At 40.5% G+C, this 23,983-nt stretch overlaps 4 protein-coding genes across 9 annotated transcripts; 2 read left to right on the top strand and 2 right to left on the bottom strand.

The window, feature by feature from the left end:
- Positions 1-103: 103 nt before the first annotated feature.
- On the top strand, positions 104-4,662 carry LOC108045950. 2 transcript variants are annotated; one of them, XM_044461554.1, is made up of 4 exons: positions 104-301; positions 355-2,279; positions 2,364-3,681; positions 4,326-4,662. In XM_044461554.1, exons 1-4 carry the CDS (start codon positions 274-276, stop codon positions 4,493-4,495), a joined length of 3,441 nt encoding a protein of 1,146 aa, XP_044317489.1. In that variant the 5' UTR covers positions 104-273; the 3' UTR covers positions 4,496-4,662. The 2 variants fall into 2 exon arrangements, with proteins under 2 accessions (XP_044317489.1, XP_044317488.1); XM_044461553.1 differs by having other exon boundaries at positions 355-3,681.
- LOC108045965 (centrosomal protein of 135 kDa) lies at positions 4,565-18,685 on the bottom strand. 3 transcript variants are annotated; one of them, XM_044461555.1, is made up of 13 exons: positions 18,510-18,685; positions 18,368-18,442; positions 17,684-17,810; positions 17,477-17,629; positions 15,952-17,347; positions 15,608-15,818; positions 15,432-15,547; positions 6,636-6,761; positions 6,349-6,502; positions 6,169-6,293; positions 5,488-5,755; positions 5,136-5,321; positions 4,565-4,825 (listed from the first exon to the last, which is right to left on the bottom strand). In XM_044461555.1, the coding sequence occupies exons 1-13, from the start codon at positions 18,606-18,608 to the stop codon at positions 4,664-4,666; spliced, it is 3,198 nt and encodes a 1,065-aa protein (XP_044317490.1). In that variant the 5' UTR covers positions 18,609-18,685; the 3' UTR covers positions 4,565-4,663. The 3 variants fall into 3 exon arrangements, 2 of the variants coding, with proteins under 2 accessions (XP_044317490.1, XP_044317491.1); XM_044461556.1 differs by having other exon boundaries at positions 6,169-6,275; XR_006417740.1 differs by lacking the exon at positions 4,565-4,825 and having other exon boundaries at positions 5,230-5,321; positions 5,377-5,755; positions 6,169-6,275.
- On the top strand, positions 7,824-15,153 carry LOC108045966. Of its 3 annotated transcripts, XM_017125475.2 has the most exons (5): positions 7,824-8,052; positions 10,591-11,028; positions 13,324-13,661; positions 14,096-14,765; positions 15,011-15,153. In XM_017125475.2, the coding sequence occupies exons 2-5, from the start codon at positions 10,598-10,600 to the stop codon at positions 15,033-15,035; spliced, it is 1,464 nt and encodes a 487-aa protein (XP_016980964.2). In that variant the 5' UTR covers positions 7,824-8,052; positions 10,591-10,597; the 3' UTR covers positions 15,036-15,153. The 3 variants fall into 3 exon arrangements, with proteins under 3 accessions (XP_016980964.2, XP_016980961.2, XP_016980963.2); XM_017125472.2 differs by having other exon boundaries at positions 14,096-15,153; XM_017125474.2 differs by having other exon boundaries at positions 7,826-7,871; positions 14,096-15,153.
- A 274-nt stretch (positions 18,686-18,959) lies between the features above and the next one.
- Positions 18,960-22,837, bottom strand: LOC108045951. The gene is made up of 7 exons (XM_044461578.1): positions 22,086-22,837; positions 21,869-22,026; positions 21,190-21,334; positions 20,717-21,124; positions 19,515-19,791; positions 19,347-19,453; positions 18,960-19,290 (listed from the first exon to the last, which is right to left on the bottom strand). The coding sequence occupies exons 1-7, from the start codon at positions 22,663-22,665 to the stop codon at positions 18,995-18,997; spliced, it is 1,971 nt and encodes a 656-aa protein (XP_044317513.1). The 5' UTR covers positions 22,666-22,837; the 3' UTR covers positions 18,960-18,994.
- Between the last annotated feature and the right edge of the window lie 1,146 nt (positions 22,838-23,983).

The following is a 23,983-nucleotide window of genomic DNA, read 5'->3' as shown; positions in this document are numbered from 1 at the left end:
TTGGGTGAATTATATCTTTGATTTCGCCTGAAATAGGTAGTTGGCGTTTCATTTTATTATTTTTGATGTCTAAGAAATTCAAAGTACTTTTCCTAATTAATTCAATGGAAGTTTAAGGCGAAGCATTTTGTCAGCTCCACTTAAATAATCTTGACAACCTTTAATATCGAATCGGAAGGCACAGCCACAAACATCAAAGGAAGCTATCGATGAAAGCACAACGAATATATTTTCTACGAATTAAATGATTACGAGTCTGCTTAGGAGAAGTCTATGGAGAGAAAAGAGAGACACGTCCAAGGTAGGCAATCCATTGAAAAGTTGTCGAACAATCGGTAAAAACACTTTCCACAGGTCGCAGCATAGTACTCGAACGACAGGAACGCGTCTCGATTGAGGGACGCCAAAGGATCTACATCAAGAACAACCCGGCGCAGGTGAGGGAACTCTACCGACATCCATCGGTCGGAGTTCCCGGTTCCGCCTCCGAACGGCCAAAGTTGCAGCGCTCGTCCTCCTCGTTGGGCCTAGAGAAAATCCAGCGAACCCGCCAGCAGGTGAATAGCCTGTACCGGAAGATCGAACATGAGATAGAAAGGTTGAAACACTTCCGCAACTACTTCCTCAAAAGCAAGGAGACCAGTAGCAAATCCGGAAGCCCGGAGATGGCAAGCGCTAGGGGCATGACTTGGGGGCAGAGTTTTGAGGCCAATCAAGCGAGAGTCAGTCCCTTAGGCGCTAATAGAAGTCCGGTTTCTGGTTCCAAAGACGTGTTTTCGGGGTCCCGCAAACCAGAAAGCAAGGGACCCAAATGCCGCACCATTGCAGTGAAGTCTTCGCCAGCAATTGATCCCCCGGAACTCTCCCGAAGAGCCAGTGGTGGATGCTGTTACTGTTGCGGAAACTGCGAACAGAACCATCGTACTACGTATCAAAACAGCTACGGTAATGGCACCTCTCATTGCAATTGCTCCTGTAACTGCAATATGGGACAACAGCAACACTTCTCCGGCTGCAGTGGTTTCTATGGCCAGACTTCACCCAATCAAGGTATGCAGTTTGGGATACCTTACTGCATATGTCCACGGCAAACCTGCCAACGAACGGTCACAGATCTGAACACCCAGGAAACCTGTCGACATTTGTGCTCCAACCTTTTGCCGGATCGTGCTTTATCACCCAAAAATCAAGGTAAGCAAAGGGAGTCTTTATCCCGAACTAAGTCCCGGGAGGAAAAGAGTCCAGACAGATGTAAAAAATCCACAACCAACAAGAAACTGGAAATGAAGATCAGAGCTGGTGGTACCACCATTGATTCCGCCTCATTGGACCAACACAAGGTGCAGAGTCATAAAAAGTTACTGAATGTCAACCTGAAGAAGGAGCAAAAAACTTCAGAGGATCGCCGGCAAGGAAAGCCTAAAGCGAAAACCGAAAATGTTCTCGTCAGTGATTTTGTGTCTTTAAAGGATGCCAGTGGTGCAGCTGCTCCATCAAAGATGTGCAGCGATGAGAAAACGGATGACACTAAGGACCGAATGTACCAGGATTATTTTAATCTGTACGATCAGGAGAATTCTAAGAGTGAGCTCGGTGGATGGTCAGGTGTGGAGGCAAATCCCACCTACACAAGAATGTTACTTAAAGAAGAGATCAAGACGGAAGTGGACCAACAACCTGTTAAAAAACAGTGTGAGGACCAGATTGGGGCAATGAACAGCTCGCAGGAAGATACAAAAGTTCAAGGATCTATTGAAGATATCTGCTGTTGCGACGTTGATCAGAATAAAATGGAAGATCACAGTAGTACTGATGAACAGCTAATATCTATAAAAAATCTCTGCTGCTGCGAAGAATTCAATGAAGAAAGTACTCGTCAGAATGAACAGGAATCTGTAACCGACAATAAAATGGGTGATCATCACCAATTGACTGACGAGGTATTACCCACGTCTTCTCCTAAAACTGAAGATTGTCATTACTATGAAGAGAAAAATCCAGGTCCGGCAATCGAAGATGGTGGCTACGAGGACAGGAGCTACCGATCTCGGAAAGATGTTGGAACCAACTACGGTTATTCAAAGCCAAAGGAAGCTGATAACCGGTACTTGAACGATTCCAGATCGGTTGCTCCCTGGAATTACACCAATCCCGTAAAATCCGATGACAACAGATACTTGCATAAAACTAGAAGTGCCTCAAAGGCGAGTCGCATCATGTATCCCCAGCAATTTAAATCCTTGAGGAATAAGGATAAAGACTGTAAGGTCGTAAAACAGGTAAGGCGGGAAGTCTCAACAGAGCGAATCTTTGTGCAAAATATTCCGAAGGATGTTAGCCAATTAAAAACTCACCCTTTTCAGCGGTCAGAATCTCCCCAGTGCATTCAAAGCACTAGTTATGCATCGTATGCTCCTCGAATTCGGGGAAGTCCTCCAGAGAGACATGTCCAAAGAGAAGCGAGGAACACCCAGACCGATATTCCATGTCGGGAGGAAAGACGTACACAGACAGAGGCGCAAGCCAGGTGCGAGAAATCATTGCAAGTGTGCCTGGAACAGCAACATCACCCCAAACAGATCGATTTAGCTCCGGATCCACCACTTCCAACTCCATCTCGAGCCAAGTATACCCCTTTACACCATGCAAGTGAAAGTTTCGAAACTATAGCTCAAAATCAATATTACGATAATCGATCGAGGCATAGCGATAAACCTTACAACGAAGAACATAATGATACATATAATTTGCAAAGCAGATCTCATAATTCCAAAGACGAATCTGCGATGAACTATCCCGATAGAATGCAACGTTCTCCCAGGACTCAAAACGAGCTGAGAAAGGATGCCAATTATAGGTTAGGATATGGCAATGCCTATGAAATAAGTGAGCGAGGGGCGTTGGCTTGCAGGCAAGAGCATCTAAATGAACATTCTTATAGAACACCAATAAAAACACAAAAAGCGCAAAAAGATTCACCGCGTCCATTTTATAAACAGTCTAATCCAAGAGAGCTTCAAAATTCCGAATTAAGGCAGTACAGTCCCAGGACACCGAAAGAGTCTTATAATCCAGTTAGTCAAAGAGCTTTGAAAATGAATGAATGCTATGATTACATATCACCACCAGCTGTCGCAGATTTTCGAAGTACAAGTCCCAACAGAAACCATTCTCTCAATTACAAGTCTTCGAGTTCATGTTCTATTGAAGATCCCAACGAATCCGATCGTAATCAGTGCTCCGAATGGCAGGAAGCCTACGAATCCCAGCGGAAAATTCAAAGCATGCGTAGAAATGCTGAGTTTTTCAGGGATCCCAACACTGAATACACAAGTTTTCCCGATCAAATTCAGACGAGATGGGTAGAGACTCCAATTGAGTACGAGGAGCAGCGGTTGGATAGTCCTCGTAAGGTTTGTGATCAGCTTTCCCCAAGGTCGTGCATGTCTTCTTCCCCGAGACGCCATCCACGCATTGAGGAGGGAGAAGTTCCTGTTTTGGAGACTATCTGCGACAAGCGCACTCGGACAGTTACCTTTGAAGACGAATGTGGGGATCTGACTAAGGAGGAGCTTGTGCAGGAAACCTGTCACAGTCTTATCGATTGGAAGCGGGCCCTCAAGTATCACATGGTAGAGCAGGGCAATGAGACGGACAACACGGATGAAAACTACACTTGCAGTAAGTGATTCAGTTATTAATAGTATTCAAGATATTTGAACTATAAAGTAGAATTAATAGCTAAATCTGATTTTGGATTGAACAAAAAAGAATACAAACTTCGGCAAACCGCTTTGTTGCTATTGAAAAACGAAATACTCCATGAAACAACATTATTTCGATTTTTAAGCGTATATGCCTATAGACATAAAATATCGATTTTTGATACATTTTCTGATCGTTCCAATGATATATTTTATAGTCGTCCGATTTTTATAAAAAAACCGTAATTCTGATAAAAAAAAACATAAATTCTCGGAGTATTTCTGTATTTATTATTATTTTCTTTTGTTTTTTTCTTTATTTTTTTTGTTTATTTTGTTTTTACTTTTCTACCTCCAAAAGAAGAAGCGTTTTATCCAGATAGCGTTAAAGCTGAGAGATTTGTTAGCGTAGAAAAGAACGGACAGACGGACCAAGAATATATATACTCTTTAGGCTCGGAAATGTCTCCTTCCTGCATTTAAAAATTTTGAAGGGGATTATAATAACCTTTGAATGGGTATACAAAAAATAAGATGCATAAGATATTTATATAAGGATTTATTTTGATTTAAGTTCCATAATAAATATTGTGCAATATTTGATAAAACTTGTTTTCCCAGGATCTAGCAGTTCGGCAGAGCACACGTGCAACGAGTCCAACTACAATGATGACTACGCCAGTTGCGAGGAGCAGCTTCCCAAGAACGACTACATGCGGGTTCCGCCATTCGATGCCTGTCCCTGCATGTACAAGACCTATACAAACCTGGCTGCCATGTGCCAGAAATAAGGTCGCTTCTTTCAATAAGAGTCCTTCGCCAGAGATTGTCCCGTCCTGCGTTTCAACACATTTTTATTCAATTTGCCAATTTTTCATATATTTTTACAATTTAGATATTCCGGTCAAACATTAAATTTGAGTAAACATATAACAAGCAATAGTTATGCAAATACAAAGTTAAAGAGTCGTTGATGGCACTCGGGGACTAACTTCGCGCGTCCTTGCATGATTGTAACGATCCTCGGCGAGATTCCGACGCAGACTGCTAACCTGTAGCTCTAATTCTTTGGCCAACTCCTCCTGGTTTCTACAGCGTTCACGTTCTTCCTGCAAATGGCTCTGTTTGAGGGGAAATAACATGCATTCATTTTAAACTGGATTGACCAAATTATTTGGATTAAAAAAAGTTATTTAACAAGATAAATAAACAAATTATTTAGGGAGGACTCTAGATGGACGTTAGTTAAATTTTTAATTAAATCCGACCATTTGATTTTCACTTTCAGATTTGAAACTAGAGTTTATTAAAGCGAAATACAAAAGTCTTTTGGTTGCTCTATAAATGTTTTTGTGGAATGGTTACTCAATTGGAGTTGGGATTCTCCATTAAAGCAAACATAAAGTGGTTACCCTTCATAAGCAAACTCACCAAAGTCTGTTGGAGTTGACGTTGCAGTCGCTCCATTTCGTTTTTGGCCCTAATATCACCGTCCTCCTGACGCTGCTGATCGTTATGCAAGCGTCCAAGCATCTGATCCGTGGTTTCGGTGGTGATCTGATTGAGAGCCGAGCTCTGCCGAAGCTCGTCGCGCAGTTTTTCGCATTGTCTTTCAAGCTGAAATAGTAATAATTTTATGCAAATAAATGGAAAATATACCCGAGTTACTCACAAGCACTTTTAAATTATTATTAGTAGAAATGGAAAGCGAAGTAGACTACAGCGGAGAATTTTAGCTAGGATAGAGATACTGATACTGATCGGGACCGGAGCTGAAGCTCACCTTTTTACGAATTTCGTTGACCTCGTTTAGCTCCGCGTTGAGCTTGCCCTTTTCCACATCGAGCTTATCACACAGCTCCTTGCGGGCCTCGAGATCCACCTTCTGGACACGCAGATCATCGCGGGCATTCTCCAGTTCTCTCTCCAGACATCTCGTCGAGGCGCGGGCGGCGGTCAGCTGCACCTCCATATCGTCCAAGGCACACTGGCGGCCCTGCAACTGATCTTTCAAGCCGCGCACCTCGCACTCCAACTCACAGATCTGTCGCCTGCGTTAAAAAATAATAAATATAAGTAATAATAATGTGAAATGTTCATGCTATCCTTCCAAATTTGAATTTTATGTTTTATTTAAATTTTGTTATCTTATTTGATTATTTATAATTAGCTAGTCAGTTTTCTAATTAAAAAAACTCAACAAAAAACTTAAACGAATTTATTTATTTTAATCTAATCAGCTAAATTTAGATTTCACTGAGTGGAGGAGTGTTATGAAACTAGTTCGAAGACATATTATTTCCTGTCATTAAATGTCATATTTGTTTAATGACTTAAACCTTTTCAAGTGCTTAACTTATCAACTAAATCAGATCTATTGTCGACTGATATTGCATTACTTTGAATCCAAATTCAAAGGAATGATTTTTTTTACGTTTCTGTTTGTTTCATACGAAATACTTACCTAAACTCGGCAGCCTCGCACTCCAGACTGTGGTTATTCCCCTCGAGCGTCGCTTGGTCTTGTGTTAGGCACTGATAATGGTCCAGCATCTCATCGCGCTCCTTATCCTTTAATTTAGAGGACACCTGTATGCCGACTCGAGTACTTGGACTTAGGCACTAATTTTAGAAATGAACTAACCTTCTGGGTGAGCAGGTCCTCGGCCTTTTTCACCTCCTGGACGTACTTGTGCAGCTGCTGCTTCATGTTGGCCACCTGCTTCTCGGAGTCCGCCAGCTTGTTCTGCAACGTCCTTACCTCCACTTGGGCATCGCTCAATTGGTCCATCATTCGACTGTGGGGCAACAAATGATGCAGACACAATGGAAAATTATAAAAAACCCCCTAATGATCGATGAAAAAAAGATTGCCCCAGCGCGGAAGCAGTTCTATGATATCTTCACCTCGCTAATGACTTTTTTGCTCACCGATTCTCTGCTATTGCCTCATCGCGGCTGGCTTTGAGTGCCACAATCTGCTGCCGCAGCGTTTTACTTTCCGTCGAGGTCTCCGTCAGTTCTGAATCGCGCTGCCGGTTCCTGTGGGTCAGTTTGCTGCAAGAGAAGAGCAGAGGAAAGGGGGAAATCAATCGGAATCAATGCTGAGGCGTAGCGCAATCAATGCCACTGCCTGCCAAAACCTGACCCTCTTCCGATGACCATAAAGAGGGGGTCAGTAAACAAAGACACGGAAAGAAATGTTGCCTTATATTGAGTTAGAAAAGGAGCAGTTAGAAAAAATCAATTATGTTTTAGAGACTCAAAGTGAACTAAATGATTATAGTTTTTCAATAAACACCTCGAATTTAGACGAATATTGGTTTAATTTTTAGATTTACGACTGATTCACTCAAAATATACCGCGAACCTTAGTTAAATAGGCAAAACAATTATAAAGATAAGTTTCAAGAACTTTCACTAAAAAGAAACTGTTTTTTAACGATTTATTTAAAAAAAACTTCTAAATTGAACTATAAATATAATTTGCACACAATTATTTGATCCAAGTCCTTATTTTTTAAAAGATTTAGTTGTTTGATTTTTATATTTTTAAATTAATTTGTATTTCTGTTGAAAAGTCGTGGGATTGTCAACTGTTTTATATTCAATTTAATAAGTACTTTACAAGTAAGATATTTAGTCGTCTGGCCATCCTTAAGATTTATATTTCAAGATTAAAACATTTATAAATCAAGATCTTGAATCGCAGTGCAGAAGCGGTTAGGCGTATCTAGTATTAACTACAGATGCCAGGCACGTAGCCACACACATCCGCACTTGGCCAGAAGCTCAAGAACACACGGCAGTCAACAGAGGCAGTCAAAGTCGCCATCGGCACAGCCGTATCCATCGTCGTCCGTCAGTCAGTCATTAAGGCTAAACAAAGTTCAAATACCCGTCACTGCCGCTGACGCAGACCTGAGATGGCTAAGAGAGTGGCTGAGACAACCACTGACATTTCGTTGTTACCTTTTTGGCCAACAAAGTGGTTAACACATTTACACAAAACGGGGCTCAGTGCCTCACCTCTGTGGCTCTGTGTGGAAGAGCGGATATGCCAAGAGCGGCACGAGTTGGCTCAGAAACATGGCTCAAACCCGAGGCCCAGACGTTTGTTACCTGCCCAAGCGAACGGACGCCGCGATCGCTTGGTTTAGTCCGCTGGTCAGTGGTCAGTAGTCAGCAGTCAGCAGTCGGTTCTGCCCTAGGGAACCGTCTCAATTTGAAGCAAAGTGAAGCGAATATCTCCGTGATTTTGTTATTGTGCGTGATTGCTGAATCCAAATCAAAACAAATTGAGCCCTCGCCAACCAGTTTGGATATTATAACAACGAAGTTGCAAAAGGTGCGATCGCAAATGAGGGGCGGGATAATCCCAAGAAAGCCAGAATAAATACAACGTGAAAGAGGAAACCAAGAAAATTTGCTCGAGTTAATTCTGAGTAATCCATTGTTGAGCCATCTATGCTGGGTTTATTTTTGGCCTGTTGAATAAAAATCCACTGAGGAAAATAAATAAAATAAGCCACTTAAAAGACTATAAATTTTGTTGATTAAAAATCCACTGAGAGGAGTATAAATAACAGAATACAAAAATCAATTAAAAGATCTGTGGTAGAAGGGAAAACCATTAGTTTTTAAAAATTTGTTTTGTTTGAATAATATTTCACTTATTAAAACGATTTTTTGAATCATTTTTTTAAAGCATTCACTTATAGTTATTCAAATTATTTTATTAGTGTTACAACAAGACCAATTATCTAAATTGAAGAATAGCAGAAATCGTAAGAAACATCTTATTAAAACATAGTATTTAAGATTAATCTGACTGGGTTGTATTTATAAAATTATTGGAATAACGTAACAAATTAATAACTTGATAATTAGGGTTATTATACAAATTAAACAACTATGGCTTAAAAGACTTTTTAATAGCTTTCGTTGACGCTAAGTCTATAAAGCTTAATAAACTGAATGATGGTTTTAAATTAATTCATAACAATATTATAAAAGGTGGGGGACAGCAATAAAATTAAAAAAAACTAAAATCAGTTTATTTATTTGAACTAAACAAAAAAGCGGCACAATAGAAGAAAAACCGAAATAAAAATGAAGTAAAATAAGCCTTAAGTAATAATAATCAAAGTGAAAGAGTGAATAAAAGTGAAAAAGAAAATGTACAAAATTATACTGACATTTTCGGTCATAATTGATAAGGGGTTTCACAAGTAATTCACATCCAATTATGAACTCATTAATTTGCTTAATTAGGTTTATAAAGCCGACCAAAATAAATCAAGTTTATATGCTAACAAAGATGTTGCAATTATTTCTGTGACTAAATAAAGTAAATGGGTCGTAAAGCCAGAACTTAAGCCAAGAAAGTTCCTATTAAACAATTAAAATAAAGAGCAAAATAACCATGACTAAATAAATAAATAATTTCTTTGACTTGTATCTGATTAATAATTTTGTATACTGAAAAGATAAATGATAGTAATACATACAAATGGAGGAAAGAATAGTCGTAATAAAATATATAACACAGAAAACTTATAAATTAAATGCTTTAATGAATAACGTAAGTAGTTAGTAGAATCCAGAAAAAAAGGTTTGATCACAGAATATAACCAAACAAATCTCAGAAATAAACCAAAGACAAAAGCAACAACAATAATAAGCAAAACCCTTTGAGCGGGTTAATTGATTTATATAAAGGCGATCAAATTAAATCCAGTTTGTGTGTTAACCAAGAGCTTACGAAAGGTGCGAAATCGAGTGAAGTAAATGGGCAGGAGAATCCCAGGGAAGCCAGAATCAAACGCTGACGCAGACCGGCTTGCAGTAAGCCGCAGACCAAAAAACCAGTTGCCACTCAATGCAGCGTCTAGCAGCAGCGGCCCAAACGGGCCACAAATCACGCAACCCGTACCGCCCAAGAGTGTGGCACCTTTCGAGTCCGGCGGCGTGATCGCTTCGCTGGCTGTTGCTGTTGCTGCTGCCACATGTTTCATCATCTGCAGGCGGTTACATAAGCAGGCCCCTCGATTATGACCACCAGCTGGAAAAGAGCAGAAGATTTCTGACCAGCCGACGGCGGCTGAGGCGAAGAGAAGTCAAGATAAATGGGTATTTGGGTCATGGTTAACCGCGCGCGAACCGTTTACTGGTTTTCAGTGTTTTGGTTTTGGGTTTTTGGCCGTTTTTGCGGTGGTGTCCGGCCAACATGATAATCAGTTGCCCCAAAGGGTTGGCTAATTCGAATTGGACCCGCTTTAAAGCCCTCCGCTGCAGCGGTGAATTGATTTTTAAACAGCACCGGCGACAATGGAAAAGTCATCCATCATCCGGTTTAATGAGAGCTTCCACCCCCGATATGTTTTCGAAGCAGTGGAAAAATAATTACAGTCCGACTTCCCTTAATTAAACTTAATTTACCTTAAAAATATTATTTGATCTTTTTAGCTTCGTCAATGCTTTATTTTTGGGTAAACAATTCAAAATAAATGACCCTCAAAAATGGCATAATTTATTGATTATACAAATCGGTTAATAATGGTCCAACACAATACAAACAGCTTTGTGATGTTTTGTCACCTTTGCTTTAATATAATTCGATAAGTCAACACAAAACTGCTATGAATATCGCTTTAAGTGTTTCAGATCCCATGGATTTTTACAGATTACAAGCGTGTTTTAGGTTTTAGAGTAACATGAAGTAAGAGATATACAGGTTCATATAATTTATTGACCGAGTGTAGTTTATCCCTTTAACTCTATACTAGAAACCACTATTTTATTTGGACGAACTTAGTGGGTTTTACTGTAGTTCCGTTTCCAGCAGATAGACACCAAAGTCTTAATCAATCACTTTCGTTTTCAGACCCACCATGAGACGTCGCAAGGTGCTCATCTGCTGGGCTGCTCTGCAGGCGGGCAGCTCCATCCTCACCTGCCTGCTCCTCCTGCTGACCACCGGCCAACATCCGCATCAGGTGGCAGCCGGAATTGTGCCACCTCCGTGGAGCGATCCCGCCAAGAATCCCTGCGCCAGCATGTCAGGTGGCTGGCAGCTTCTGTACTGGGCCCCGCTGAAAAAGTGCTTCAAGATCTTCACCCTCGGCCATCCATGTCCGGAAACCATGGAGCTGAGTCCCACGGCGGTGAGTGCGCGGCGGAAGGATCTTCCAGCGGCCGAGTGCCGATGTCCACCGGGCACAGCACTCAGTCCGCTGACCAGTAATGTCTGCTACACGCTGTACGAACGCGGACCCTGCCAACCCGAGGAGTACTTCCAGCCCATGCCAGATCAGGTTAAGAGGTGAGTTTTCCACCCAAGAAATTAAGGTTAAGTTTCCATAAGACCCTATAAAATGCGACTGGTTCGTTCTCTTTTTCACTTTGGCACTTTTGATTTCATCTGTTAAATACATTTTTATACCCTTGCAGAGGTTATTATAATTTCAGTCAAAAGTTTGCAACGCAGTGAAGGAGACATTTCCGACTCTATAAAGTATATATATTCTTGATCAGCATCACCAGGAGAGTCGATCTAGCCATGTCCGTCTGTCCGTCTGTCCGTCCGTCTGTCCGTCCGTCTGTCCGTCCGTCTGTCCGTCCGTCCGTCCGTCCGTTTCTGCTTGAATCTTTCCCAAAAGTTGTCTTTCTATTGCAGGTAGTATATAAGTCGGAACGAGCCGGATCGGGCAACTATATCATATAGCTGCCATATAACTGAACGATCGGAAAAGCCATAACTTTGGTGTTTTTAAAGTTAGGAAGTTGGGATTTTCTATGAGTTTTATTTTTGGCTAATCAATCCGACCTACCGAATTTCATAAGGATCGGACGACTATATCCTACAGCCGCCATAAAACTGATTGATCGGAAATGCCATAGCTTTGGTGTTTGTAAAGTTAGGAAGTATGGGTTTTATTTTTGGCCAATCAATCCGACCTACCAAATTTCATAAGGATCGGCGGACTATATCTTATAGCTGCCATATAAAGGAACGATTGGAAATGTCATAACTTTGGTGTTTTTAAAGTTAGGGAGTTGGGACTTTTTATGAGTATTAAGAATGCATCATATGAATATTCTGGAAGGGTATATCAACTTCGGCTCCGTCCGAAGTTAGCTTTCCTTTCTTGTTAAACGTCTTTTACGGTGCCAGAGAAAGTTCTAATGCACTTAAACAATAACGGAAGTCATATAACGATTATAGCAATTAAATACTTGTAGCATTTAGAGTTGGCGTAAGTAAATCCAGATCCAGTTTTACTTTCACAGAATTGACTTGCCTCATTTTGATAGATCTGACCGAAGGTCATTATTAAATGCAAGTTGATCGCCAATACTCTTAAACAAAAGTTGTAATTTTTCTGTATTACAGATTTATCAAACAAAAGTACATCAAAACGAGATAGGAAACTAGTAATACCACATCTAATGTTTCTTAGAAATTACATGTATAGTGATAGATTTACTTTGTGATTTGAAAGAAACCGTTTAAGATTTACTTTGTGATTAGTAATTTTTAGTGTCGTACAAATTTTATTCCTCAAAAATAATTTTAAAAAAACTACGCTGACTTATTTTTAATAATCACAAAAAAAATTTTAATTTGTTCAATTTGATTGTTTCATTTGCGGGATGATACTGGCAACTAGATAGTTCGTCATTCTTTTTATACAGGTTTTGATATGGTCACCTTGCTATATAAAAATCAGCCAGCCGATGAGCACAATGGCCACATAGAGAAACAGTTTAGAAAGGTTGCCGAGATTAGGAGCAGCAGCACGGTGCTCGCCCAAGTTCAGTGATGCTATGAACCCAAAAGGAAACCCAAGACCAACTGACATGTGAAAGCCTCCACCAAATCCATAGGTTTGGTCTGCCGGAGCTGCTCGTCCTGTCCGGTTTCCTGAGGGACGAGGTGGGATTCTATCGCGAGGATCCTCCTGTCGTGAATTATTCCGTCCGTACAGGGGTATTACTTTATCCTTATCGACGGCCGCTTTGCAAACGGGGCAGAGTTTGCGATTTGGTTGCATCAAAAGCCACTGATGCAGACACGGCCAGCAAAATAGGTGGCCACACATAGTGATCACGGCATCATGAGCCGTGTCCAGGCATATGTTACAATCGAAGAGCGATCCAGCATTATGTTCCCTGTCCTTGTCATCCGGTCTTGACACAATTTCTAACCCACTTGCAGACATCAACGGTCGCTGTTGACCTAATTCTTTTGAAAAAGACTCCTCTGACATGGTTTCGTTTGTGTGTCTTCTCCAGGCAATTTTTTCGTAGCCTACGTGGCCAATAAAAAGTGTTTGATATTTAAATTTAGTTGGAAATGCTATCTAATTGGTTTCTGAGAGCTTACTGAATGTTTTATCTAATACTCTTGACTCTTGTTTAGACTGCCTATTAAAACCATTACATTGGACCATATTAATTGTGAAATATATTTGAGTCTGAAAAATCCTTAAAACCTTACATCAACAAGATTGTATTTGTTTTATCATAATGCAATTTCTTTAAATATGTAATAAATTTATAAATTGTTTACAACTGTACTGATAGTGTGTACAAAAAAATGCCTAATCCTTTCCAGATCCGGAAATCGTTGGGGCACTTGCAAGCGACCACAGCACTGCCCGGAGGACATGATCTTCTGGCCGAGGGACAACAAGTGCTATGCGAGGCACGCCAAGGGTCCCTGCAGTCGTGGAAAACTTCTGGTTCTAAACGAGGACGGACTAGCCGAATGCCGCTGCGAGAACGAGGGCGAGTTGGCCTCGTTCTATTATCCGGCGGAGGAGTCCTGCTACGAGCACTACACCAAAGGACCCTGCTCGACGCCGGGTCACATCTTCTTGCCCGGCGGCCGATGCGATTGCCAGCGGCACTTGCCGCACTATCATGCTTCGCAGCAAATGTGCTACGAGCTGGGTAGGATTGGGTTTTGGTTGGGCTAACCCCCAATGTAGTACTACACTTCGAAAGCAGTATCATCAAACCATTTTTAAGACAATGCTTACACACAAACTATGCAGACATTGTTGGACATGAAATGCAAAAACGTATCTGTTATAGAGAGTTAACTAAGAGCTTTGGAATACAATGCTCTTCCTCACTAAAATAACACTATTTTGTAATATTTTAAATTAATTTAATCAGTTAATTTTATATTTATAAAGTAATAATTAATTTGTGTTTATTAAATTAACTGATTAGAAGTGAGGAATAGTATTTGTATTTTTGAAATAGAAACATTTCTATATACTTTAACCAAATTAAGATATTCATTGCTGCCTCAGAAGTGTTATATTACATCAAATCCAGCTTTCTTTCCTTCTCATGTGTAATATTCCTCCCCTTTCCAGATACTCCTGGTCCCTGCCCGCCGGGCCACATCTTCCGCATACCAGACGATGTCCAGGATACGACTAGCACCCCCCTGCTGCTGTTGCCCCGAGCCCAATGCCAGTGCAAGGAGGGCTATGTCCCCTGGAGCGATGGCATCTGCTATCGCCTGTACACAAGGGGTCCCTGTGGCTCCAGTGAGTTCCTGGTCAACGGGACCAGTTGTGTGCGCAACTTCTGCGGCAAGAACCGGCTGTATTTCCCGGCGGAGGACTCTTGCTACAGGATTGGATCTCAAGGCCCCTGTGCCCTGCACCAAGTGGTGATCTTTGACTTCACCGCCAGGCCATCCATCGATGGCATCTCCTACAACGGGATGTGTGGCTGTTCCGGGGTGCTCACCAATCTGGACCAACAGTGCTCGGGAGAGGGAGCGGATAAGGAGCAGAACATATGCGAATCCACGCCCGGGATGGTGGAGATCAATGGGCAGTGCCACAAGCTGTATAGTCGCGGACCTTGCGGCGCGGGTCAGTGGCTGGAGCCACTGAAGTCGCAGACAACGAATGGCACTTCGATTTTGGCCCATGCCAGTCGGGCCAAGTGCGTCTGCCGTCCTGGTTACACGCCCTCGGAGGCGGATCGGCGCGGCATGAGCAACTGCAGCGCTCCGAGTGTCAGCCTGGCGAGGTATTTAACCAACGAGCGACTCAACTCAAAGTTCCTCAATGATCTGCACTTTGGTGGGGCCACCTAAAACCCCCGATCTTCAACTATCCTCTGTCTGGTTGTGATGACTCCTATTCCCCCTCCGCATGCCTCCCTATTTCGATCTATTCTACACCTTTTCTCTCTGTGTTTTTGTGTTGCATGCTGAGTGTTATTCGATCGATTCGATCACTTGTTATTCAATTAACCATTTTGTTCTCTTTTAGGTGGTTTTTAGAAATATTCGGTTAACGTGTTCGATAAGAAGAGATTGTGCCATGAATGTATTACATCGACTTATGTACGAGTTGTATTTAAGGGAACTCCCCATAAGGCAAATAAAACAATGTGAAAGACTAAACCATTAAAATATTTGTACATTAAAGAAGATTATATTGAACTGTTTTTAAACGGCAATGGATTTGAGTGGTAATTATAGACCTTTTATAAATATATAAATCTGCGAAAGTTCAATCTTTTGGTTTGCCAATATAGTTTTATAAACCTTTGCTAATACTAAAAGCAAATGTGAAATTTTGACCATCTCAGTGTGTTTAAGAACCTTTTAGACAACTACTTTATGTAGCCTTTTAACGAACTCCAGTCAAATTGAAATCTCTAAATGGATAACGAAATTTCTCAACTTACCGAACTTGTTCCTCCAATTCCTTTACGCTTTGCTCCAGAGTATTTCGTTTCTCCTTGCAATCTTTTAGTTCATATTCTAGTTTATAAGCGCGCTCTGTTTTGCTATCCAGTTGAAGCTGTTATAAAGAGCAAATCAATATAAAAATGTCTAGGAAAGTAGAATCAGATGTAAGTACCAGTAGCGTATCCTTCTCGTGTTCTAGTGAAATGTATGTCTGCCGCAGAGCTCCAATATCCGTGCGGAGCTGGGTGACCTCGTTGCGATTGGATTCCCGACTGGAGTCCAAGGTGCTTGCTCGAACATCAGCCGACTGTCGGTGGCGCTCGGCCACCAAAAGTTTACTCTTGTAGTCCGCTATGATGCGCTCATTTTGATCGTTGAGCATGCTGTCCGATAAATTTTTAAATTAATTAATAATAATCATTATAAAATCCGATTAGCCAAGTTATGTATGAAACTGAAATGGCTTTCAGACTACAGTTACAAGAGGGGATTCAGCCATTTGTCAATCTTACTTACGTTATCTGACTGTTTTCTGTTTTTAGCTGATCAATTTCAGTTTGCATGGAAGCGAGACGATTCCTCATCTGAACCAAATCCTCCTTGAGCAGCACCAAATTTGTTTCCGTCGGCAGGCGAGCTGAGTTGAGATCCCTATTATCCTTTTCCAGCCGACGCAGCCTATCGTTGAGATCTTCGTTGCGCATGCGTAGGGCCTGCAGCTCCTCGGCGTGAAGTTGGACGGAGCAAAGCTGTTTCTCCCTCAGCGTATCCCGCTCGCAGCGAACGCGTTCCAGTTCCGACCTGGCACAGTCTCGTTCCCGCTCCACCCTTGCGATGGCGGCCTGGACGCAGTCACTCCGGTTGCTAGTCGCGGTGGAGGTACAGGAGGAAGCAGTGGCCGGCGGAAGTGTTTCATACTGCACGCTTTTCTGCGGCGAGAACTGCATCTTTGCCCCGGGGAACAATTCAGTTCGAAGGGCCCTCAACTCGTCATCTTTGGATTTGATTTGGGCGTGCAGGAAGGCGATCTCCGATTCCGAACCGGACTTACTCATCAGACGCAGATACTCCTTTTGGAAAAAGTCCCTCTCCGATGTCAGTCGTATCTTCTCCTCGTCCAGAGTGACAGTGGTATGCTGATTCTTATCTTTGAGCTCCTTTTGTAGCTCCAAGATCTTGGCCTGCATTTTGTGCAGTTTCTTCTTGTGCTTCTCATTGGTGGCCTCTAGTTCCTCTTCGCGGCGTGTTAAAAGATTTAATCGTTCATTAAGATTGTGCTTATCACTTTGATTGGGTGCAGAACCACCAGCCAGTCGGTGATCCTTGCCCTTCTTCTTAAGTTCCAACTGCAGATGTCGAAGTTCCACCTCTTTGGCATCAATCTCCGCATTGGCCTGCTGTTCTACCTGCAGCGCAGCCTCTTTTAGTTCTTCCAGCTGGGATTGCAGCTTCCTTTTGTCCTCCTCGGAACCCAGAGCCCGTTGCATGGCATCGTGCATCTTGTCCTGGAAGTCACGGACCTGCAACATCAGATCGCTCTTTTCGCGCTGCAGTAGATCAATGTCCTGGGACAGGGCGCCCACCTCCTTGTAGCAGCAATCCTTAGCCAGAGCTGCCGGAGGTCGTCCTCCTGCTAGCATATCATTTAGTCGACGTATCTCTCGATTCCTGGCCTCTACTTTCCGCTTGTAGAACTCAAGTTGTTCTCCAGCTGTCGTAAGGTCATTCTGCATCTTGTCCAGCTCCTCTTGGCCACTGGTTTGGGTGACTGTAACACCATCTTTGGTGGTTGTTGTGGTCTTTTGGAATACCCCAGCATTACACTTTGTGCATTTAAGGGTCGAGGTGACGCTGCCCAGTACAGTTGGCAGCACATTGCCGGAACGTACGGTGGTTATAAAGGGTTTCTTAGCTAGAAAAAATGGGAGATTATTATGAGAAAATAGTTGTATTCATGGGCTTAGCAAGAATCAAAAGTTGTTTAGAAAAGTAGCTTTTAAAGCTATAACTATGACCAAAGGTGTATGATTTTAAAACCTACTTTGGCGACTTATGCCAGTTGGCACCTTTTTGGCCGTGGTGGAAGATACCATTTGCTTGGTGAGCAGAGCGTCCAGTTGGTTTTGAAGTCCATCGTTGTGGCTCTGCAAGTGCTGTTTGTCTGTTTCCAGATTTCGGATCTTGCGTTCAGATTCTGCGAAAAGATTTAACTTAGTTAAAACTAAAAGTAGAATCGATTGGTACTTACCGCACAGGCGCAGCTCGTAGTCCTCCCTGTCGCCCAAGAACTGTAGATGGAGTTCATTGCACTCGGCCAGCAGGCGAGAGTTATCGCACTTGTATGGTTCGACGCCCAGCTCCCAACAGGTCTTCTCCTGCCGAAACAAAAGCCACAACAAAGAGTTTGCTTAGCAACCAATTAAGGCACAACAAATGTAAAAGGACAGTGGCTTCAACTAGCCAAAGTTTCTGTATCCTTATATTTAGAATTATTACTTTTCAGACTTTATACATCCTTGCAGTTTCAAAAAATATTTAATCATTTTTGAATGCCTTCTTCCGATTTTAATAAAGATAAATATGTACCAAAAATTTGTCTCTATATTGACTAACAAAGAACTTATGGAACTTTAGCTGGATCGTTCCTATTTCTCTAAATTTTAGTTTTATAAAATCATATCACGATTATTTCAAGCTGGAATTAAATTTAGCCGGTTAGTTTTTATTTAAAAGCAACTACAAATCCCTGACATATATATGATAAATAGGATCAAACAGATAGCATTTAAATGGAGAGTCTGGTTTTCGTAGTCTCTCTGTTATAAGGTTGAAACGACTGCGTTGCAATGTCATGGTCAAATCTATAGTACCCTCCGTTTGGAAGGGTATAACAAGTTTAGAAGTAAACCGCTTAATAGTATGGTACACCCACCTCCAGCAACTCGGCAACCTTCTTTTTCGTGTCTCTTAAACATTCCGTCGTCTTGATCAAGTCACCAAAAACCGCCTACAAGATAATTCAACAAAAAGTTATGCCAAAAAATAGAAAATACTACAGGGTATGCCAATGTCACCTGAACCAGTGGAATGGCCAAAACAGGCAGTGTTTGGGTGAAACCCATAATGTCCAGCTTGCAGCGCAGGTCCTTGAAGTCGCCATCGTTGATATTCATAGGTAGAACGTACTAGGGACCTATAAACTTTCTAAAACGCAATAAATAAACAAAACGTAATGCGCCAAGAGTCAAACAATCGGATAAGTGTGACCGTCGTTTATCTCGTAAATAATACTTCGCCCCGAATAATGTTCTAAAAAACACAATTTCATTTGGTTTAAGTCTTGGCTAACTTTGGGAAATGACGTTATTTAAATTTAAATTAAATTTAAAATTAAATTAAGTTTTTTTTTAATATGACGTAGATTAAAAGCCAATTTTAAAATCGTTTAGTTTTTTAAAAAACTGGCTGGTTTTTTGACATGATCTTAATGTGCAAAAGATTTGAAATGATTGTACACGCCAAAGTTGTTTAAAACAGGTGTATTTTCTTTTCCAACCATTCACTCAACAACAAAACAATAAAAGTTCTTGAACATAAAAGGCGTCTCATCGTCCGAAATAAAATTACGTTCAGGCTTCTCCGAAGAAAATGGATTTGTAGTCGGTGGCAGTACGACATTCAAATGCCGATTAGACTGGTTGATGAAGTGCACCATGTCCAGAGGAGCCTCATACTTGGTGTATGAGGTCACCACAATGGGGCATTTAATGTTAAGTGCGGCTTGAATGGTGTCTGGCCAAGTGTCCTCAAGGGCGAACCCAGTTGATCGGTATAGACCAGAGTTGAAAAAGCAAACTATTGAGAGAAATCGTTAATTTACAAAAGATTTTTTAAGAAACAGGTTAACTCACCCAAATTTGGTTGAAGAAAATGCGGCTCCTTGCAGTAATCGTGATACAGTCCATTCTCAAAATGATAGTTTACAGTTCTCTGAGCTTTTCGACACAAACGGCAGCACCTAAAAATTATCATTATCTTTTATAACATGGCTCTAAACTGGTAACATTTTCCTGTCTTACTTGATTTTCTTCAGCTGCTCAAAGGATATGTTGTTGGGGTTAAGTTCCGGTCCAATAAAAACCACATTCAGAGTGTTCACGGTGGGCATTATGTGGAGAAGGAATAGTTCCCACTTCTGCAACATATCCACCTCGAATTCAATCTCGGCGCCAATCAAATGCAGAGTCAACTCCTCACAGTCTCTTAATCGCTCGCAGAGCTTCAAGGCGAACCAGGCAGTTAGAGGTCCTGTCGAGACCTGGGTGAGTGCTGCATACTCGCACTCATTGGTAACATCTGTAAGAAATAAAAATATATTTAAGTTTTTATAGTAAAGCAAGTAACTTCAATTAATGTTGACTTCAATTAATGTAAAGCATGTAAGATTATACAATATACTAAGGTAAATTGGTAACATCTATGGTAGCATTATTGGAAATAAGATTATAAAGTATAATAAGGAAACATTACAGGTCAGAGCCAAAATTTACGAAAACGGCGTAAGCAATAGTTTTCTATGCAGGATTGTTTTTTATAAAGTAATTACCGTTTTTCATTATGAAAATTAAAAGTAAAGTAATTACCGTTTTTCATTATGCAAATTTAAATTTTTGTTCTAACTTATTTTACTAGAAATAAAACGTTTGTTAATGTAGATATTAAAGCTCGACCAAACTTTAAAAAGTTGGTAAATTTAAATAGGTGCCACACAACATTTTTCATTAAAAAACCGAAATTGGTTATTTCGTGAACTACATATTATTTTGTGAACTATATATGAGTGTATCTGAAAGCCACAAAAAAATAAACAGCGATTGGAATTTGTACCCAATTTCCAACTGCATTTGTTAGAAAGATATCTCTTACATCTTTTAAAAAAGACGATAATATGTCTTTTAAGCAAAAGGTGTCATTTCAAGGGATCATTAGAGAAGAAAATAAGCCATTTCTCAAATGATTGGGGTAACTGAATATATCTTAAAAGTTATATTATACTTAATGATTTTTTGATTATTCTTTTAGTAAATTGAAAATTCAAAATTTAAAACGTTTAGAACTTTTACAAAATAATTAAATAAATGGAGAATTATACAGTTTTTTTATTTAGAATTTGAATAATGAAATGCAAAAAAGAATGTGAGACTTTCCGGAGTTCCTCTCTCCCCTGGAAAGGCGCTATACTATTTAGTTTTATTAGGCTTAATATATTAAGTATACTTACTAAAATTGAGCTTCTTCATCATGTGCTTGGTGCTGGAGCAAGCCATGGGCAGTTCACTAAGAACCTTATTGGGCAGCGATGGCTCCATCCGCCCGAAGTTTGCCTGAAACATGATGAAGGCCTTGAAGAGCTGGTAGGCTCCGCACCACTTGGCGTGCTCCTTGCTGCGATGACCCGGCTTGTCCTTGCAGAAGGCCCATTCGCCACATCCGCCGCAGATGGACAGGCTCTTGAAGCGGTGCTCCCGGCACTTGCGCTCACTGCAGATCATTGGGAAGAGGAGCAGCTCCTGCTCCGTTGCCGAGAGCGGGCGGTTCATCTCCTTCTCCACCTGGCGAATGCACACGATCCGGTAGGAACGGAACTGCTCGCCACTGAAGTCGCCGCACTTGTAGAACATCTCGTGACCTGCATCCGCCACCCGATAATTTGCAATTAGTGTGATTTATGGTTCGCTGACAGAATGGCCTCACCATTGCGCTCCACCGTTCTACGCAGGGCGAAGCACATCTGGCGGTGCTCCTGGTCGTCTTTCATGTGGCCTCCACTGCAGTAGTAGCTCAGTCCGCAGCGGGAACAGGGTATCCGGGTTTGGCCGCACAAATCCGCCTTGCAGAACTGTTTAAAAGATATTAAATAATATATTAGAATTTAAAAACTACTAAAATAATAATATCTTACTATGAATGTTTAAGCAACATCTTCTTTGGTCACTGATTTGTATTTAATAACCTATCTTCAGTTTTGACTTATAAACTTTGATATTACTGATAAGCTAAATTCGAACTATTTGTATTTATTTTAAGCATAACCAAATTGATTTACTTATGTTTATACGCAAGATTTTACCTACTTGTATTCTTTTTAAGCATAACCAAAATTATTTACCTATGTTTATAAGATTTTTCCATATTTAATAATTTTGTATTTAATTTAGTCACGCAATTAAATTTTGTTTTGATGTTTTCTAAATATTTTATATAGAACTATGGAATGATCTTGTGTATGTATGTAATGGTTAAAATATATTAGTTAAAAGGACTTACATTTTTGAACATTTTTTATTCTTCAAGAAATTATTTGACTTAAAACCTTTTTAAACTATTTTAGAACATGTACCTTGTACCTAAGTTAGTTAATAACACCACCTACATTGCACAATGAGGCCATGAAATATTGCCTTGGCTTGTAAATGTACTCCACATACTCCTCCGCCTCCTCATCCGAGGATTCCACATCGCTGGGCGGTGCTTGGCTGAAAAGCTTTCCGAGATTGCTGAATAGTGCCGCTGCTGGGGACTCTCCACCTCCTATTTTTAAATCCCAAAATGATTAAGGCAATTCATTTGTATAAATAAACTCCACTAACCCTTTTGCAGCTTGCTACCCAAACATTTGAGCAGCTCATCCATTTCATCGGCCTTCACATCCTTCAATGGTTTTCCTGGTGTCTTGGATTCTGCTGGGGTTTTTGGAGTTTGTGAAGTACTAGGAACCTTTGGTTTCCTTTCTTCAGCATTGGTTTCCTTTAATTGGGTTACTATTTTGGCTTGATTATTGACCGGCTCTGCTTCACTGATTGCAGCTGCCTTGTTTTTGGCCAACAATTTCCTGCGCAATAGTAGCTGTATTAGCCTGATGGTTTCGTTCTCTTGAGGATTTTCCACCTGGGAATGATCACTTTTCGGTGGCATTTCCACCTGGGAGTTTCCACTTTTTGGGGGACTTTTCAACTGTGGGCAATCTGTTTTAAGAGGACCTTCCACTTGAGAGACATTAACTTTTTGAATAATTTTTGGTTCAGCGTTATCACTTTTGGGAGCAATGTCCACCTGAACGACATCACCTTTAAGAGAATTTTCCTCTTGGTCTTGATGCACCTGGTTGATTTTGTTCTTCTGCCGATTCCGAATCCTTGGCTTCTTTTTGTGGACCCCCGACTGATTCATATTTTTGGGATTGAGTTATTCCGACTGCTAAATTAGCTAGAGCACGTTACCCAATTGAACGAACAATGAAGAATGCGCATTGTTCTTGTTCTGAGATTTGCGATCTGCCTCGATTCAATTGGCCACCAGCCATCGCTTCTCCTCGCGGACGCAAGCCCAAATGTATGCCTGTCTATTTTTGTTGGGCGCGGGCCGATGTCTGACAACGCCAGCCGGTATCTGAATCCGTATCTGAATCCGCATGGGTTGGCGTCCATTATTATTCTCGAGTACCAGCGTTTGATTAATTCTCTGCCTTACTAATTGCGTCAACAAGCAGAAAATTACACTAAAAGCTCTTTCTCTGGTGCTCTTTCGAAATTTATTTGTCAATGTAATCCAACAGATAAAATTAAACAAACCTTTGCACTTTTTTTAAAATTTTTTTTTTTTTGGTTTGGTTTGTTTCTCAAAAAATTTGCTTTATAAAATATTTAAGTTTTTATTTTGTAATTGGTTCTTAAATTTATTTATACATTTAAATGTTATTAAATCAAATTCTATCCACAGAAAATCATTTTTCCGTAAGACGTTTTGATTTATTTTTGTATTTAAGTCAAACATGTATATCCCAAACATTTGAATTTTTATTAATGATAAAACTAAAAATTTAAAATCGAAAATTAGTTCACGATCTAGAACCTAAAAGCATTACCGTATTGATCTGCATGTCATTAAAAATAGAAAACACTTGTTTAGACGCCTTAACTTTTCCAAAATTTAGTTGACACTTTCTTCGGTGACAAAAAGCTTCAGTCTATTTTTAAAACAATTGTCTACCGACCATACCACAAATTCAAGTTTGAAGGAAATGAAACAAAAATTTTGAGAACATAAAAGCTGAGGCCATCAACGTCGAAGGAACATAAAAAACTAAATTATTTGGTTGAAAAAGCCTAAAGGTTCTAATAACAGGATATAAACATTTAACACCATTTGAACGTAACATTTATTTTATTTCACAGAACAACTAAAGAAAATTTGTGAAGATTTATTATGGCGTTAATCTTATGGCACTTCAAAAACCATATTCAGGAACACCTCAGAATTTCAGTTTGAAATTTGCGCGGCAAAACACACAATTTCCGCTTTTGAAAGACGCCAAGGGAGGAAAAGGGATAGTGATATTAACATTTGATTTTCGAACACCTATTTCCAACACTATTCCAGCAGCCCACAAAATTCAAAATAATAATCAAGTATTTTTATTTATTTCATTGTTTATCTAAAAATATATATATATATATATGAATAAGGTAATTGCTTAAATTTTGTTTTG

The sequence above is a fragment of the Drosophila rhopaloa genome, unplaced genomic scaffold (genome assembly GCF_018152115.1).
Source record: "Drosophila rhopaloa isolate 14029-0021.01 unplaced genomic scaffold, ASM1815211v1 contig_47, whole genome shotgun sequence".
Classification (NCBI taxonomy): domain Eukaryota; kingdom Metazoa; phylum Arthropoda; class Insecta; order Diptera; family Drosophilidae; genus Drosophila; species Drosophila rhopaloa.
The sequence above is the reverse complement of the archived record's forward strand: the minus strand, read 5'-3'. Positions and strand labels throughout refer to the sequence as shown.